At 35.6% G+C, this 18,845-nt stretch overlaps 3 protein-coding genes across 4 annotated transcripts; 1 reads left to right on the top strand and 2 right to left on the bottom strand.

Moving 5' to 3' along the window:
• Window positions 1-992: 992 nt before the first annotated feature.
• LOC107176844 (probable disease resistance protein At4g27220) lies at window positions 993-3,794 on the bottom strand. The gene has a single exon (XM_052431307.1). It carries the CDS (start codon window positions 3,792-3,794, stop codon window positions 993-995), a length of 2,802 nt encoding a protein of 933 aa, XP_052287267.1.
• An 848-nt stretch (window positions 3,795-4,642) lies between these two features.
• LOC127898958 (uncharacterized) lies at window positions 4,643-9,571 on the top strand. Its single transcript, XM_052431639.1, has 2 exons — window positions 4,643-6,093; window positions 6,333-9,571. Exons 1-2 carry the CDS (start codon window positions 5,199-5,201, stop codon window positions 6,359-6,361), a joined length of 924 nt encoding a protein of 307 aa, XP_052287599.1. The 5' UTR covers window positions 4,643-5,198; the 3' UTR covers window positions 6,362-9,571.
• A 3,956-nt stretch (window positions 9,572-13,527) lies between these two features.
• Window positions 13,528-17,647, bottom strand: LOC102624155 (probable receptor-like protein kinase At1g80640). 2 transcript variants are annotated; one of them, XM_025092692.2, is made up of 10 exons: window positions 17,195-17,647; window positions 16,268-16,438; window positions 15,892-16,142; window positions 15,649-15,781; window positions 15,487-15,550; window positions 15,302-15,398; window positions 15,099-15,198; window positions 14,254-14,372; window positions 14,088-14,165; window positions 13,528-13,994 (listed from the first exon to the last, which is right to left on the bottom strand). In XM_025092692.2, the coding sequence occupies exons 1-10, from the start codon at window positions 17,361-17,363 to the stop codon at window positions 13,869-13,871; spliced, it is 1,308 nt and encodes a 435-aa protein (XP_024948460.2). In that variant the 5' UTR covers window positions 17,364-17,647; the 3' UTR covers window positions 13,528-13,868. The 2 variants fall into 2 exon arrangements, with proteins under 2 accessions (XP_024948460.2, XP_006465261.2); XM_006465198.4 differs by having other exon boundaries at window positions 14,088-14,177; window positions 17,195-17,641.
• Between the last annotated feature and the right edge of the window lie 1,198 nt (window positions 17,648-18,845).

Below are 18,845 nucleotides of genomic sequence, written 5' to 3'. Positions count from 1 at the left end.
CGCAGCTAAAATTTTTCCTAGAAGATGCCGAGAAAAATGCTGCCACATTTCTTCAAATGCCAAGTTGAGATGACACAATTCTAAATGCAGCCAATTCTAGGTAAAAATCTTAAGGCCCAATCCAAAAAGACCAGTAAGAAACTAAAAATAATTAAAATACAAATTTCCTTTTTTTAACTATTAAAAAAAAATTAAAGGTAGCCAAATGAAAATAGATGGCTACTGTGACATCTTTGGGTACATGTGCGTCTAGGTTAAATTGGTAGAATGAGTGAAGTCAATACTTAGATGATAGTAACTTTTGCTATAAATGTAAAGCTTGAAATGCAAGCCACCAACTTCACAAGTGAAGCAAAATGAGACTTATGGTCTCATGATTCAGTAATCAGTATAGTTTTGACAGTGTTGAATTTTGGAGATTGATGATTTATTGGAATGATTATTAACCAATGCTTTGAAGAGCCAATTAACTAAATAGTGACAGCATGATTGAGCCTCCTGAGAAAATTAAAAAAAGAAGGGTAAAGTAGTAAACAAACTCAGGAACGAGCATGGACTTTTCGACAATATAATTTGGCATCAATAAAAGCATCTCAGTGAATAATACTATGGTTCCTTGCCTGCATAAAGCATAGAACCAATGCTAACAAAGCAACTAAAACAGCATTCTGAAGTCGAAGAAACCAATTCATTCGAACCACAGTCTGAGGAGGAAGCAAAAGAGTCACGTAAAGATCTGCTGCCATGCCTTTATTTTCATCTACTTTGGTGCTCAAATCAATTGAGAGACTTTATTCTTGAGCCAGCTTTGGCAATTGGCATGCTACATGCTTACTTATCCTGCAAAATATATAGAACGAGCTGCAAAACATTACTGGACCAAAACTATGCAGCAAATATGATCAAGATTGACATGGAATGAATTTAATAGAGAAAGAGATATGGCCGGGCATGTAAATTACCTGAGATGATTTGCATTATGTATTAAATAGTCAGGCCTTCTCAAACTTGCAGTAAGGATTTACATCTTTAGCATTGGCTTGATCCCACTGCAGTGACTCCCATAATTGTTCATCTATGGTAATTCCTTGAAGCGCAGGGAGTGGAGATGGTTGCCCATTATCAAGCAAAGGAAGCAAAAGAGAGAGCCGCTTCAGTTTAGGGCAAGCTGATACTTCAATTTCTTGGAGAGAATTACAAACCAATACTGCATTATCACCGCAAACGCTCTTAAGTTCTGGCAAGTCAGAAAACACCAACTTCTTCAGTCTAGGAAGTGTAACAGTGATGGTCATATTTGTTCCTAATTCTTTTTCAATTTCTTCTTCATCGACCGCTACTATCTCCTCGATTCTATAGCAAATGTCGACTTTGAGAACTTCCAAGTTTTGGAGGGCAGGCAATAACTGGAGTGAGAACAATTTCTTTAAATAAACACAATCACTTAAATAAAGAACTTCAAGATGCGAATGCTTGCTTTGTTCCCTTGACAAAACATCATCTAAGTTTGTAACAGCGGAGATAGACGTCATGACTAAACATTCAACACCTTTTGGGAGCACAATTGTATCATCGTAGACTTTGCAACCGATTATGCTCACTGATTTATTTACTTTGGCTTGCATAATGAACCAAGAAGAAAGGTTATGACGAGATCGAAATAACATCTTGCTCCTTCGGCTCCCAACATTCGCCACCGCAAAGTGAAAACTTCTCGATCCTCGACCAACTGAAGATTTAACATATATGTTGAAATCGTTGGGTTTAGAAAAGGTAGCATGAAAAGTATCCAATCTATTGCTCAGCCTAGCTGCCTCTTCCACTGTTTCTCGTAAAGTTTCCGATCCCAAATATAATCTTAAACTATAGAGATTGCACAGTCTAGGTAATATACCAACTGGAAACTTGTTCAGCCACAGTGAGTAAAGATTAAGATGACTAAGGTTTTCCAGCATTTCCATACCTTCAGGGACTTCCTTTATGTTTGTTCCTTCGAGGTCCAAATACTGAAGAGCCAGCAGCTTTGCCAAAGAGGGAACTCGTTCTAATCTTCGACAATAACGAAGCACCAATGATCTGAGATTCCCCAAGTCAGAGACAGTGTTCGGCAAGACTTTGATTTTGGTGTAAGAAAGATTGAGAATCCTCAACCCGTGCATGCGTACAAAGAAACGGTCAGGAATCCTTGGTAAATTTCTATTGCTTTGTAGCAACAAAGTTGAAAGAATTTCACAATGCGGCGACATATTTGAAGGGATTTCTTGTATTTCATTCCCCATCAATGAAACCCTTTCGAGATTCTCTTTCCATTCTTGTTCACTTGGAAATTTTATTAAACATACACCAGCTTTCACCATGAACAAAGGACTATCACTTGTAATACGTAATGCCATGTCTCTTATAAGATCATGCATCCTCACAAAGCCACCTCCATCAATATCGCTCTCCAATAAGCAGCAATTTACAGGTCTGTATAATATAGTATGGCCTCTGTCATATTTTTCCAGGACATTGTTCACCTCTTCTATAAATCCTTCTGCAATCCAGTAACCTATCAGATCATCCTTTGGGGTTGGATAGTCTTCAGGATACAATGCACAATACAAGAAGCATTGTTGGACCTTTTTATCCTTTAAGCGATGGTAACTGAATTGTAATCGCCCGAACACTTCAGAATCTACGCCATTCAAGCTTCTTATGCATCCACGTAATTCATTGAGCGCATTTCTCCATTCATGAATTTCATCTACGCCTCTCATGCAACCAGCTACGGTGACAATTACGAGCGGTATACCGGCACATTCCTCGACAACTGAGTTTATGATTTCTTCACTCAAAGTTGGAACTTTCAAAATGCTTCTTCCAACTTTGTTTAAGAACAAACTCAATGCCTCCTCTTGAGAAAGCAGTTCAACTCCGATTTCTTTGCGGCCGATAGAACGACAGACCCCCAATGAACGTGTAGTTACCACCAGTTTGCATCCGTTCTCTTTACTAGGCTCAGGGATCCCTATTTCTTCAAGAGCAAACGCTTCCCACATATCGTCTAGTATCAACACAAACCTTTCTTTTGCTTCCAACATTCTTAGTAACATCCCCGCAGGATTCTCTTTATTCTCAGTTGCTGGAAGATTTTGGTTCAATGCAATTGCAATTTCCTTTTGCAACTTAATAAGATTAAGTGGTTGCGACACAGTGACCCAAATCACATCATTGAACTTATTGGTCTCCTGTTGGAGTCTGTTGTTGATATGTCTCATAATAGTGGTTTTACCAATACCGCCCATACCCCAAACTCCTTTCTTTGATACCTTATCACCCAGCAAATCCTCGCAAAATTTCTCCATAATTTTCCTCGTGTTTTCCCCTGCTAATGCTGTTGTTGTTGGCAATATCAATCCACTAGTTGGAGGAGCATCAATCGCCAAACTAGTGAAAGAACATCCCTTCTGATGATACTCTTCCGCTTCTGCAATCTTTTCTTCGAGGAGTTTGTCCAGACGAGCACGTGAGAAATATTTTCCTTTGTTCACTTCCTGCTCAATACCTTGTGCTTCGCTATTAATCCTCTGTACGTTTTGCAACCAATTATTAACTTCGCTCCTTGGCTTTTTGCCTTGATCGCCCTCTAACTTCAATGTCGCTTCTATATCTTCTTTCTGGCTATTTAACTCCTGTAATACCCTCTCAAGATTCTTCATATTTTCCTTGAGCTTCCTGTGATTGTGGCCATATTGGCGTATTGGAGGCACTGTATACTTCAATATTTCAAGGATTTTTCCTATAGACTCCATTGGCAGGTCCTACAAGTGTGTTAGTCTGACATTAGTGTTTATTATGATGATTTCTTCATATATAGCTTTCACATAGTTATTGAGAATTATTTTCACATATAGCTTTTAGTTTCTAAAATTCTGAAAATAATGATTAACTAAAAAAGATAAATGTGCTCGGATATCAATCATATTTATTAAAATCAAATTGAAGCTCTAAAAATAATTAGAAAAATATTAACTCTCGCTTTATCGTGAGTTTTATAAATTCTATGCACCTACAATATTAATAATCCATTTTTAATCGATAGAAGATGATGCCGCCATAGAGGGGTTTAATTAGATTATTTCTTTTTCTCCGTTCTTAGAGCTTATTTAATGAAGGTTAAAATCTTAAATAGAGGAGGGGTTAGAAGAATTTTGAAGGGGTGTCACGTGTGCAACTTTGTCCACCCCCAACGTAAAGGACAAGAGAACAAGTCTTCAATACTTCAATTTATTTTACATACCTTTTAGTTGTAAATTTCAACTATTTGTTCTACTTACTTTTTAGGACACTCAAAAAAAAAAAAAAATGGAGCATTATAAATTTTATAGCCCTAAATCTAATTTATTTACATTAGTTGTCATGACGTGTTTATCAATTCTTTTTTCTTTCTTTTTTTTTTTCCTATTTCTTTCAGGCTTAAGGAGCAAAGATATCTTTTATCTAGATCAGCCCTGTCAGCATATGTGCTGAAACAGAGCTATAGCTTGGGCTTACTGGAAGCAACTAGATGCACACACAGCATATACTTCCTCATGCTGAGCTGGCAGAATTCTAGTAGATTCAATTAGTTATTCCAGCTGCTATATAAACTGTAGTGAACATTCATTTCGTGTGTGTAACAATAATAAAAGATCCAGATTCTTCTTCAAACTTTCCTCTCGTTTTCTTGTTATTTTCTTACTTAACAAACACATTCTTTTACATTTTCTCAAATGGTATCAGAGCCAATGGCTAAAACAAATCAAAACACACAATCCTATAACTTCATTACACCTATCAAACTTGATCAAAACAACTTTCTGGTTTGGAGGAATCAAGTTTTAGCTTCAATCAAAGGGAATGGGCTGGAAGGCTTTATAACTGGAGCAAATCCATGTCCGGATCAGTATTGCAATCAAATCAATGAATCATCAAGCTCTGCAAATGCTGGATCCAATTCCAGAACCGAGAATCTTGCATTTGCCACCTGGATCAGAACAGATCAATTGCTCCTCAGCTGGATGTTTTCATCGATTTAGGAGAATTTGCTGACATCTGTTATCCACTGTGTTTCCTCTAAAGAACTGTGGGATTCACTTACTCGAATGTTTGTTTCTCAGACTCAGGCAAGAATAATGCCACTCAAAATGCAACTTTAGACTGCAAAAAAAGGTTCTATGCCGATGACTGCATATTTTTCTAAAATGAAACGTTTAGCTGATAGTCTTGCTATTGTTGGAAAGCCTGTTGAACATAATGATCTGATAACCTACATTTTGACTGGTCTGGATTCACAAGATTATGAATCACTAATTACTACATTGCTTGCAAAAGGAGAAAATATGAGTCTGGATGAATTATATGTTGTATTGTTAAGTCATGAAATGAGGCTTGATCAGAAGAAAGGAAAATTAAGTGATGATATTATGCATAATCTTACTGCTAATGTTGCACAAAAGAATCAGGGATTTTATAAAGGTAATTTTGGTTATCAGGGAGGCATAGGAGGTTTTGGTGGTAATACACAAAATAATTTTGGAAATGGAAGTAATAGAGGAAATAATATGTCGTTTAAGCCAAATATAGTTTGTCAGATCTGCTTTATTCCAGGTCATGGTGCAACCAAGTGCAAAAACAGGTATAATTCTGCTTTTGTTCCTCAAAGAGGTCCTGGAAGAGGAAATTTTAGACTTGTGTTTAATCAATATGGCAGAGGATTTAATCAAAATAATGCTGGTCAAAGGCCTTTCAATAATTTTGGAAGAGGTGGTAATGGTGCTTTCTCTGGTAATTGTGCCTTCTCGAAAGGATTTGGCTATCAAGGTTATCAAGGTCATACTGCTTATCCAGAGCCAACACAATCAGATCATGTTGCTGGAATACCTTTTGGTTCATTTCACTCAGGTCCTAGCAATCCTGCTGCTTTCAACTGCTATAATGGAGTGAATAATGATCATAAATTTAATCAGAACCAAAATTCTGTTGCTCCATTCATCTCTTTACCTGAAGTAATTGAAGATCCCTCGTGGTACATAGATAGTGGAGCATCTAGCCACATCACAAATGATTCAGGTAAACTTCTTGACTTGCAGCCTTATTTTGGATCAGAAGAATTACTTGTTTGAAATGGAAATGGCTTGAAAATCAAACATATAGGATCTGTATTGCTTGCTACATACTCACATGAACCCTTGTTTCTTAACCATGTTTTACATGTGCCTCACATAACTAAAAATCTGCTAAGTGTGTCTCAGCTCTTGACTGATAACAATGTTCTTGTTGAATTTGTTGATAATCTCTACCTCATTAAGGCCAGGAACTCAGGAATTCTTTTGCTTAGAGGTATTGCTAAGGAAGGCTTGTATCAGATTCAAGATGTTATCTCCTCAAACTTTGAAGTCTCTAAGTCAACTCTCTCAGCTTACTACTCTCAAATTCCTACTCATAAGCATTTGTCTATATTTGCTACTCTTTCTACTTCTGATGAGTCAAGTTTCAGTTCAAGTCAATCAAAAATTTTAGCTTCTTCAAGTAATGTAGTCTGGAAGCCTACTGCTATGTCAGTGTCTAATCATTCAGTAGATGTAAATTTGCTTCATCAAAGACTAGGACATTCAGCCATACATATTCTCAAAACTGTAATGAAGCATTGTAATACATTTGCCGATCTTAATAAAACTTCAAATTTGCTTTTTTGTACTGCCTGTCAACTTGGTAAAAACCATCTTCAACATTTTGGTTCTGTAAAAACCAAAACCACAGCACCATTGCAACTCATATATGCAGACCTCTGGGGACCCTCTCATATAACATCTACTCAAGGTTACAATTATTACTTATCCATACTAGATGACTTCAGCAGATTTACTTGGTTATTTCCCTTAAAAGCCAAGTCTGATGCATTACAAGTTTTTACAATGTTCAAAACTTTTATTGAACAACACCTTGACAGGAAAATCAAAATTGTTCAAACTGATTGGGGGGGCGAATTCAGATCTTTTTCTTCCTTATTAGCTGCTTCTGGGATTCAGTTTAGGCACCCTTGTCCTCATATTCATCATCAAAATGGAAGGATAGAAAGGAAACATAGACACATTGTAGATGTTGGTTTGACTTTGCTAGCTCAATCCAAATTACCCTTGCATTTTTGGTGGAATGCATTCCACACAGCTGTGTTTCTTATAAACAGATTACCTACACATGTTCTAAACAATGTATCACCTTTCTTCAAACTTTTTCAGCAGCATCCAGATTACTCAATTTTAAGAGTTTTTGGATGTGCATGTTATCCATATCTTAGACCCTATAATAGACATAAACTTGAGTTCAGGTCTAGCAGATGCATATTCATAGGTTACAGCCCACATCATAAAGGCTATCAGTGTCTTCATTCATCTGGGAGAGTGTATGTTTCAAACCATGTAATTTTTGATGAAAAATCATTTCCATATGAGTCAGGTGTTGATTTTTCTTTAGTCACAAATTCAAGTCTGTCAAATTCTGATACAACATCCTCATCTTCCTCAATATAAGTCTTTCCAGTACCTTTTTCAGCAACTGAATTCCAAGAACCTCTACCTCAAGGTTCTCATCAGATTTCATCTCCCTCATCCATTAATGTTTCACCTATATTTTCTTCAAGTAATCAAGTTCCTGTCACAACAGAACCTAATACATCCTCTTCATCTCAACCTCCTCATCAATTACCAGCATCACAGCCCATTGGTCATCCTATGATCACTAGGTCTAAAGCTGGTATTTTCAAACCAAAAACATATCTTACTGCTCTTCTATCAAAACCCTCTGAACCAACCTCTGTAGCACAAGCTTTAACAGATCCTAAATGGTTTGAAGCCATGAAAGAAGAATTTAATGCTCTTCAAGCAAATCAAACCTGGATTCTTGTTAAACCTACAATACCTGTCAAAGTAGTTAGTAATAAGTGGGTATTTAGAATCAAGTATAACTCAGATGGATCAGTATCTAAATACAAAGAAAGACTTGTTGCTAAGGGGTTTCATCAGACATATGGTGTTGACTATAGTGAAACTTTCAGCCCAGTTGTTAAGTCATCTACAATAAGAATTGTGCTTAGTCTGGCAGTGATGAATGGATGGTTAATAAGACAGGTTGATGTCAATAATGCCTTCTTAAATGGCATCCTTGCTGAAAATGTATATATGGAACAACCAGAAGGATTTGTTGACCCTTTTAAGCCTCATCACATTTGCAAACTTAAAAATGCTCTCTATGGATTAAAACAAGCTCCAAGGGCTTGGTTTGATAGATTCAAATCTGCCATGATTACACAGTGGAACTTTGTTAATTGTAAATCATATTCATCTTTATTTTACAAGTGGGATAAAGGTCACATTTTGCTGGTTCTGGTGTATGTAGATGACATAATCATCACAGGTTCTAATTCACTTAGTGTGCTGCAAGTAATTTCTGATATGCAGGCCACCTTTGCTCTTAAAGATTTAGGAGAGCTTAGTTACTTTCTTGGTGTTGAAGTAACAAAAACCAAAGAAGGTATTCATCTTTCACAAAGCAAATATATTGCTGATTTGCTGGCAAAACAAGGTATGGATAGCTGCAGTCCAGTACCTACACCAATGGCTACTTCTCATCAGCTCACAAAACACTCGGGCACTGAAATTGACAATTCCTATCAGTATAGAAGTGTTGTTGGGGCACTGCAGTATGTGACATTGACAAGGCCAGACATAGCCTTTACAGTGAACAAACTAAGCCAATTTCTGCCAGCTCCTACAACAGAACATTGGCAAGCATGCAAGAGGCTGCTAAGGTATCTTAAAGGTACAATCCACTTTGGTCTCCAGCTATACCACAGTGGCAATTTACAAATACCTTGCTTCAGTGACTCTGATTGGGCGTGTGACAGAGATGACAGAAGGTCTATAGCAGGTTATGCAGTGTATCTTGGCTCAAATTTGGTGTCATGGTCTTCGAAGAAGCAGCATGTAGTATATAGATCTAGCACAAAATCAGAGTGCAGAGCTCTGGCACTGGGTAAAACTGAGGTTTTGTGGATTCAAGCCTTACTTACTGAATTAAAGTTTAAAACGGAAACAACTCCAGTTATGTGGTGTGACAATCAGAGTGCTATATCCTTAGCTACTAATCCAGTTTACCATGCAAAGACCAAACACATTGAGTTTGATATTCATTTTATTAGGGAGAAAATTGCGGCAAAACAAATTTCAATCAGCTTTGTTCCCAGTGAGGATCAAACAGCTGATGTTCTTACTAAAGCTCTGACATATGGCCAATTTCAGTATCTTAGATCCAAGCTGAATGTTCTTCCTGGACCATTCAGCTTGAGGGGGGATGTCAGCATATGTGCTGAAACAGAGCTATAGCGTGGGCTTACTGGAAGCAACTAGATGCACACACAGCAGATACTTCCTCATGCTGAGCTGGCAGAATTCTAGTAGCTTCAATTAGTTATTCCAGCTGCTATATAAACTGTAGTGAACATTCATTTCGTGTGTGTAACAATAATAAAAGATCCAGATTCTTCTTCAAACTTTCCTCTCGTTTTCTTGTTATTTTCTTACTTAACAAACACATTCTTTTACATTTTCTCACAAGCCCAAATAAACCCTAAAGATTATATAAAACTAGATAGCTTAATAATAGTTTCATTTCTCCTGTGCAAACTTATATAAGAAACAACAAACACCTCAAAATATAAAATCAAGTTGATGATTTAAAATGAGTATATAAATCAAAAGCCATCCTCCTCATGCAATCCGATAATAGATATCGTTGGTTGATGACAATAAATATTTTTTTTAATTAAAAAATTCAATCATTGGATATTTGCATCTCAATCTAATATGTCTAACGAACTAATAGTATTTCAGATAAAATAAACCAATAGTGCAATAGCAATACAATCTAAGTCAAAAGATAACTTACCTGAATAAACTGATTGATGTAGCTTCTTCAAATGTTTGTCAGGAAAGAGAAAGCAACAAACTTGGTGGCAAAACAATATAGCTCTTTTGCTGAATGGTTGATGATACTCTTTGTGACATGTCAGGAGAAATTAAAAAAAGAAAAAGAGGGTAAAAATTTATAATGAATGCTAGCCACAAAATATAACAATGGAAGCAAAGAATGTAATGAATAATAGACGAAGCAAGTTACATCAAATGGGATGGCAGCAAGATATATATTGTGAAGTAATTAAGCAACCAAAAGAGACTGTTTTTAATTAGTTCTTCATTGCGACTGAAACCATGTAATTCAGTTTAGTAAACAAATGAATGTAAGATATTATCTACGCTAAAATAACCCAATGCTAGTGTAATATCGTCTAAAAGAGAAGATATCTTACCTCTCAACAGATCAGCTACTGCAGCTTGCCTTTTCTAATGTTTAATTTTGTCAAGAGACAAAACCAAGAAGCTTCGTCGGAAACCAAATAAGAGAAGTTCTCTTGCGCAGGATGAAGACAGACTTTAGTGAATAATAAAGTCGAAACCAAGGTAAGAACTAATCATTATTGGAATGCTTGCCATTGGAGAATGTTGCCAAAGCCAAACCATATTTTGATGAAGTAAGCAATCAAATGGGGTGTGCGAGCATGATTATTTGTCGAGGAGAAGGAAAGAACGTAGCTATTTTGAAGTGCTAATTAAGCAAGATTATATAAATTAATTATATTCAAGTATCTAATAGTGAATTCTTCATTGAGGCTCAAAAGGATAGATTCTTTCTTCGACTTATTATCGTGTCTTCATCTTTTGCAAAGGCCAAAATTAAAGTTAATAATTTTCTATAAATTCTCTACGTTATTATAAATTTCCAGCTGATAATAATTGAAAAGCGTTACATTTTTTTTTCCCTAGTTTAGATATGATCAATATTAAAAAAGAAACAGAACATGGACGCCTTCCCTTATGGCTTAAAGTTTAAGAATCTCTTTTGTTGGAAGAATAACAGAGACCTCCCTTGAGGTTTTGACTAATAACAAACGTAGCAATTTATGTCCGCTGATACTGTCAAAAAAAAACATCCATATTTTACTATAATGACTAATAAACACATGGAATGAGATACAAGTAGCCAAAATCACCTCAATGAGAAAGATTCTAAAAAATTAACACGTACTCACCTCTTGACTCTATGGATTGAAATGTCAAAAGCGTCCTATTTTGTTTATACATTTTTACAAAAAATAAAAATAAAAAATATCAAAATAACTAGACATTGGTGTCGATGTTGATAATGTCATCACTACCTCAAACCAACGACAAAATCACTAAGCGATCAGTGGCGTGGTCGCCCTCTCTTTTTTTTAAAAAAAAAAATTCAAATGACATGGTTTATTAAGTTACCTGAAATAAAAAATTTATCTCCGTAGATTGATGAAATATATCAAATTCAATTCAAATTTATTTTAAAATTAAACAAATCTCATCCATTTATAATTTAAATGAAATAGTTAAATTAAGAAATTATTGAAATTTCTTCTTCATTTGAATTTTTAAAATAATATTGAATGCTGAATTTATCCACGATTTTGAAAATTGCACTTTTTTTTTTCTAATTATAAGTTCATAGACAAAGACATTATTATAATTTTAGATAATAAAATTGAAATGGAGAGCAGAGAACCTGGAAAGCAGTGCAAAGTTGGTGGTATCAGAGGAACTATTTAGTCACATTACCCCAAAAATGTGCGGGATATTATGAATTTTTAAGATGCAACTGGCTCAGTTACCATCTAATCAATTGTTTTGCTTAGAACATTCCTTGTAGTAATATTACCGAACAAAATCTATCTGATTAATTACTTCAGAATTCTTCAACGATGCTCTCTAGACTCGGCTGCCAATTGTCCATATTTACGTATTTCTTTGGAGACCCTTTTGTAAAATCTTTACTCCTCTTCCTGCAGGTGAGTCCCCTAGTCTCAGAAGAACTGAAACTGCTCGATGAACTTGCCCTCTCATTCGAATTATCACCGTTACTGCCTTCAACTTTGCTTCCTGTAATCATTGACATTAAGCAGTTATCATCCGAAAAGCACCTATTTTTTCCAGGACTGTCAGCTTTCTTCCAACTCCTTCTTGAATCTCTACTTTCATTTTCTTCCCCATCTTTGTTCATACTGCTTTGTACCTTCTGAGGATATTTCGCAGAATTAAGTCGCTGGAGCTTGCGTATGGTACTTACGGGCACAACATAGAACTTTTGCCCCAGACTTAACACAGTGTCCGGTGCAACAATTGCCCACGGCTGCTTGAAAACATTCGGATGAGCAACGATGCATTTCGGGTTACGAAGCATGATTTCGGTTGCCATAATAGGCCTGTCATGAAGCTCTACATGGCCTCCAGGGTGAACGATCTTGACAAGCAGGTTCTTTGTGTTATTAGTGCAGAGCCAACTTGAAAAGGCCATGGTTTAATTTTCCAAGCATATGAGAAAGAAATGGACTAATCGTAGCACTGAGGGGATTTAAGTAAAATTTTGTTTGATGTGGCTGAAAATTTCAAAGAAGTTACAGGCTGGTGAGAGGTTGCTGATGGGAAAATCATGCTTATTATATTTTTCTTCGTGGCCTTTTTGTTGTACTTGACCATCGTTATTATCGTGGCATTGATGTTAAGTTTGTGCAATTTTAAAATTTTGGTTTTGCTTTGATGTTTTGTCAAGTGTTTTTTAGCAAGGTGTACTTGCACCTTAAAGCATTCTTAATTCAAATAAAATCGTATTGACCCTAAAGACATTCGAAACAAACCAAATGACTGCAATTGCCGATGATTGTTTTATGCGGCCGGTGCCTGGTGGCAACTGGCCAGCATTTGTCTGTGGTAATTGAAAAGCATGATTATTGAGGTATTTCCAATGGACTGCATTTTAAAGATAATCATGTATATAGAGCCGCTCTTTTATTTATTTCAATTAGCCATCTGGAGCTTGATATTTCCCAGGGGTTTCTTGTTTTGATACTGCTGATAAGAGAAGGAATATCCTCGGCCTGATCTTTAAACAGATTCTTCATACATTTTTTGTGATTGCACAATTGCATTTATGTGAATCAATAAAGGCCACGCTCAGTACTATCTGTAATCTGTATATTAGTCACTAGTCGGCATCCACAATCGGTAACTTCAATACATTTTAATGCTTATGGAAAAGATACAGGAGGATGAAAACTTTGAAATCAATGCAAATTCAAGCCCTTTTTTTCCTGCACTCATTTTGGTTTTGCAAATCAAGCTTCCAGCATAAGACAAATTTAACTTGGCAAGACTTCGTTGAGTTGTTATATTTAATTTGGCTCCATCTATTTTCTTGTATTCAGCCACTGGCTGGTGTTAACTTTAGTGGTTGTGGAGATACGAGATCGTCAATTTTGTTAAAACATCTTTTGAGTTATATAAATTCTTTGCTACAAAAATCCTGACACAAATAGAAATAATACTCAAGCGAGCAACCAAAATTAATGTGAGCAGGGTTCGAATCTCTGGCAACCTCTTGTCCGATTCTAAGAGGTCTTAACCAACCTTTCCCATGTTTCGAAATTACACTTCATTTGTATCCAGAAGTATATCAAATGAAATCAGCTGTCAAAAGCACGGTCTCGGTAATCCTAAATAGAAGCTAGATTGAAAGTTCTATGTTGCAATCCACAGATGTAACAATTAGAAACAGTAAATCTAACTAACATGAACTTCCTGTATCTAATTCCCTGAAGGAAACTGTTGTCCTAAAAGAATGATCAGGCACTTGAGGAAACCAGTAATAAGCCAGACATTTGATGCTAGCTGACATGCTGGGCAAATTTACAAACCAAGCATTTGTGGTTAGGTCACTCGGAGTGACCCTCCAAGGTCGGTAGGTACAAGAGGAATGAGGGAATGCAGAACGTCGGTTATCAATGGCCTATAACTTGGTTCAGGTTGTATACATAGCACTGCCACAGCGGCTACCTATTCATTGCAAGTAGGAAATTCAAACCTTGCAACTGAAACAGAAGAATAGTTTATGTAGTAAACTAATAATTGCAGTTCTGAGCTATGTACCTGGTATAAGTGCTTTAAATCCATTGTGTCTCTAATTACTGGATCCACAATGTTTGGAAGCTTTGATCTATCGGTGAGCTGAGGCATGGCCTGTCAAAATTGGTTATAACACTAAGTTACAAAAATACAATGCATCAAAATTTCCTTGAGAGAACGAAAATTTTACCCATGTGACCATTGATTGACATTGAGTTGGTGACATCTTTTCCACAGGCCTTCTCCCCATCAAAAGTTCCAGCAATACAACTCCGAAAGCATATACATCACTTTTATCAGTTAGTTTTCCTGAAAAAGTAAAAGATCATTATAAGAATTTTTGGAGAATTACATCGAGGCATTATTTGAAATGAACTAAACAAGACCTCAGATGTTTTCAGGGAGAACTCATGGCCATTGCAATTTCAAAACAAAACAAGGAAGAAGCGGATGATCATATGTTTATTGTGATCTATGATTTCCTAACTTCGAAAACCAACCAAAGAAAAAGGAAATAAGCTTGGCGACGTCTTTTATTCTTCTCGGTGATTGTTGAAGACATCTTTTTGGAATAGGCCGCTTGCTGACATCTTTATAAATCACAAATTATATATCCTGGTTTATCAAAAACATACACACAGATCAAAGTACGATAACTGCCTTAGCAAATGGCTTTCGTACTGATTGGTTCAACATTCTGTTACTCCCATTATTGGGAGACCCCTTGAAGGCAATGTGAATCCAATCCAATACTATGGATCTAATATGTATATTGTCACAACAAGGCACTAGCAGTCTTTCTGGTCAAAACAAACATTTGCATGAGATCTGGGTGCAACAATTATTTGACCGGGAACTGATTTCTACTAAATTAAGCAAAATTTATACTCTCTTATTAGAGCTGACAACAAGAAGCTTGACGGGATTACAAGCACAAGAAGAGCTTTTCAAAGGAAAATAATAATTTAAAGAAAAAGCAATACCAGCAGATCAAGAAACCATCATCATATATTAGGTGATCAAACCTTGGCATACCTTCTAATAGGTACTCCGGGGCAACATAACCCAGAGTTCCAGAGATCTTAACATTCCTACTCTGGGTTCCAGCAGTCACAGAAAGGCCAAAATCTGAAAGCTGAATGAAGTAAAAACTTACAAAGATAAATAGTCTAGTTAACATTGTAAATAATATGTATACACATGCTCCTAAGATGCCACCATTCTCATGTAACAATTACCTTTGCATTAAAACTGGAATCCAGAAGAATGTTAGATGATTTTAGATCTCGGTGGACTACAGGATGGTTGCAGTGCTCGTGAAGATATTCTAGTCCTCTAGCAATCGGAACAGTAGAAGGAACTGTATTAATTAAGAAAGAAAAAATAATGGAAATAGATTATGAAATTGACTAAACGAACGTACCTTGCAACATCAACAGCAATTTTCATTCTCAGATGCCAAGTTAGATTAGACCCATGAGTTGGTCCTGTAATTTTTATCAAGAAAATAACTTCAATTTAGTATCTTCCGAATTCCAATGATCCCATTCCACTTTGTAATTCAAGATGGAGATCAGGCTCATACCGTGCAATTGCTTCTCCAAAGAGCCATTTTGCATCATTTCATACACAAGAAACCTTGTTTCAGCATGGATGCAGTAACCCAAAAGAGAGATGATATTCTGATGCCGGATCTTAGTTAACCAATTTACCTCATTCTGCACTTGCATTCAAATATTTGACAAAGAAAATCCATTATTAGTTATTACTAATAGCAATTCCCATGAAATAGGTATCCAAATCAAATTCACGAGAAAATAAAGATTACATTAAACTCTCTTTCAGCATCATGTCCAGCATCATCTATTCTCTTCACTGCCGCTAGTAACTTTTCATTGAAACGAGCTTTATAGACATGCCCCCGACCTCCTTCACCTATAACATTACTTTCCTGGAAATTGTTTGTCGCAGCTTCTAATAGCTCATATTCAATGACAGAAACTGTATCCTTCTTTCCAGCTAGCCTCAATGAATTGAATCGCTCCAAAATTGGACTCAACGAAAGCCCTTTGCCACCATCTTCACAGTGAAAATTGGAACAATTAAAAGAGATGGTAAGGCAGAAACAAAAGAACATAACAAATGAATTAACTACCAGAGATTGTCTTCACAAAGCACATGTAATTTCATGAAAAAGAAGATACCAAAGGTCTGTATGCTATTGCCATTGGTGTTCTTCAATCTCTTCCATCTATAGATCCAAAAGCATAAAAGAAATAGCAACAGTACACCGAGGAGAGTGGATGAGACAACAAGTGCTATGAGAATTTTCTTATTCAGATCTTGGTGATTCACTACTCTGACCTCAGCAATTCCTGGGGGAGAAAAAAGAAGGAGAGAGAAAAAGAAAGAAAGCTTTTACCAAACTATACTGGATTATGGAAATAAACTAAAAACAATGAACTCAAACAAAAATTAAACAGTCACAGACATGATCAGCCAAGGGAAAATACCGTCTCAGCTCTTTATTTTTGCATCATCTGCAGCTTAAGTCATCAATTGATTGCTTAAAATTATGAATTTGGCCAATGAGAGTTTAGGGGGGTAAAAAGTCAAATTAACAGTGTCTTAAGTTGCTAATCTGTACAAGAGAATACTCACCTCATCTATGCTATCTCGTTTCATCAATTAAATCATAGAGTTTTTTTTTTTTTCCCCTAGTACAAAAGAAAAAAGATTATGCAAGATTCATAATTCTCTTTATTTTCTTGCCCAATAGTATTTCCTCAACAGTCAAATTGAGCAACAATTCCTAAATGATGGTAATTCTAATAATAATTGCACAAATGTGGACAGCATCTAGTTGTTTTCACAGTTTAAAATTATGATTACAAACTTTGAAACAGAGTAGAACATTTACGCCATTTACTGATGGAGAGATCAAAATCAGTAAAATAGTTTCTGTTTCACAAATCATGAGCACATACCAAAATGTAGTTAAGAAATAATGAAAGAAGCTTTGATTTTGAGTTCAAAATTTGAAACAAAGCAAACCCATTTGCCCGTGCAAGAAAATGAACACATAAAGAACGTTCAAACACAAAAATCAGACCGTTGTTTACAATACACACCTGGAGATTCAGCTTCCATTTCTGCAGAAAACTGAGAAATGGGTTCCTTCAGAGAACCAAAAACAAAGGAAATATCTGTGTCTGGTTTGGCAACAAGTGTAGATAAGAACAAAGAGAAGAAAAAGGCCCACATGGGCAGCAACAGACCAAGAAGCTTCTTCATGTTCATTTGCTTTGTTTCTCTTTTGCCTTTTTCCTGTCTAACTACCTACTGAGCTTTGGCTTTAGTACTTTTTAACTTTTGCTAATCTCACCAATACAGAATCTAACTTACTCTAGGCAGTAGAAGAACAAGGACAAGACAACTGTTGCAGGAAAACCAAGGAACTACTTTTTGTGTTTCCTTGTGCTTACTTGTTTAATCTCTTCTGGTGGGGGCTCATGGTCATACTTACCGGCAAGCAAATCGACCGAAATCGTGTGGCAGTTGTCATATTATGAAAGTCCAAAAGCTTGCAAGGATCCCCAACTAAAAAAATAAACATTGGCTCACACAAGTCCTAACTACTTCCAAGATGATTTTGACATAATTAATTGCGTAACCAATATTTATGTTCACATAATTGATTGAATGACAATTTTCCTCCTCTTCTAGTCTTCTACTCCTTTGAGTTTCATATAATATTAAAATAATAAAATAATAATAGAGATAAAAATTCTTGTAGAAGTTAACAAATTGATGTCCCCTTTTTACTCGTATGATTTTTACATAGGCTCATTCATTAATCGACCAGTAATACAATAATTACATTCTAGAGCAGAGATATGAAAATGAATATTTTAGGATGTGCAATGATACGACTGTTGTAACATGCAATAATTTTAAGGTATTTATTTATAAAAGGAAACTTAGCAAACAAATTTAGAAAGTGTGATGCTATTTCAATATTCTCTTTGATATCAAGTTAAAGAATTACTAATTTTATAAGTTGGATAAAGATCCATGCCTAAGAATACTTGCTCTGAAATATGCTTTTACTTTCATTTTTATTTTTTTTTCCTTCTTTATCTATAAATTACTTTATATACTAACATTTTTGTGGTATTGAATAACCAATAATAAATAGAAGCACAGGTATCTCTTCCTTATTTAGATATTTTACTTGAAGCAGATTTCCTGTGACTTCCATTAACAGCATAGTACCATAACCCTAATTTTGAAGAAATAAATTTTAAAAAAAAGGGTTATATTATACAATTTGTTACATTATCACGACTCTCATGTGAACTATATATTTTTTTTTCCAAATACAAATGATGTACAAAAATATAAATTATAGAAGTTGATTGAGAGTGGCAAGATAAGAGTCACCATCACTACAATTAAACAATCGATCACATTAATTACACAATGAACCAACCCTCTGTATTATTTTATATTTTATGGGATATAAAGTCTTGTCATTCAATTAACAAGAATGATGGCTCCCTTAAACAGACCTAGCCCTTCATTTTTATTGCACATGGGATTGGTTGAATAATTCATTTCTGGTTCATGCACACACAATTGAGCCAATTATTACCGACTTTTGAGCTACGCAATCGTTAAAAATTGCTTTTACTTGATATATACTTGATGTTAAAAAATAAATGCTTTAATGAATGCTTGAATTAGGATAATGTGTAGTAAAATGTAACAATGCGTTCAAAA

Source organism: Citrus sinensis, chromosome 7, assembly GCF_022201045.2.
Source record: "Citrus sinensis cultivar Valencia sweet orange chromosome 7, DVS_A1.0, whole genome shotgun sequence".
NCBI classification, from domain to species: Eukaryota; Viridiplantae; Streptophyta; class Magnoliopsida; order Sapindales; family Rutaceae; genus Citrus; species Citrus sinensis.
The sequence above is the reverse complement of the archived record's forward strand: the minus strand, read 5'-3'. Positions and strand labels throughout refer to the sequence as shown.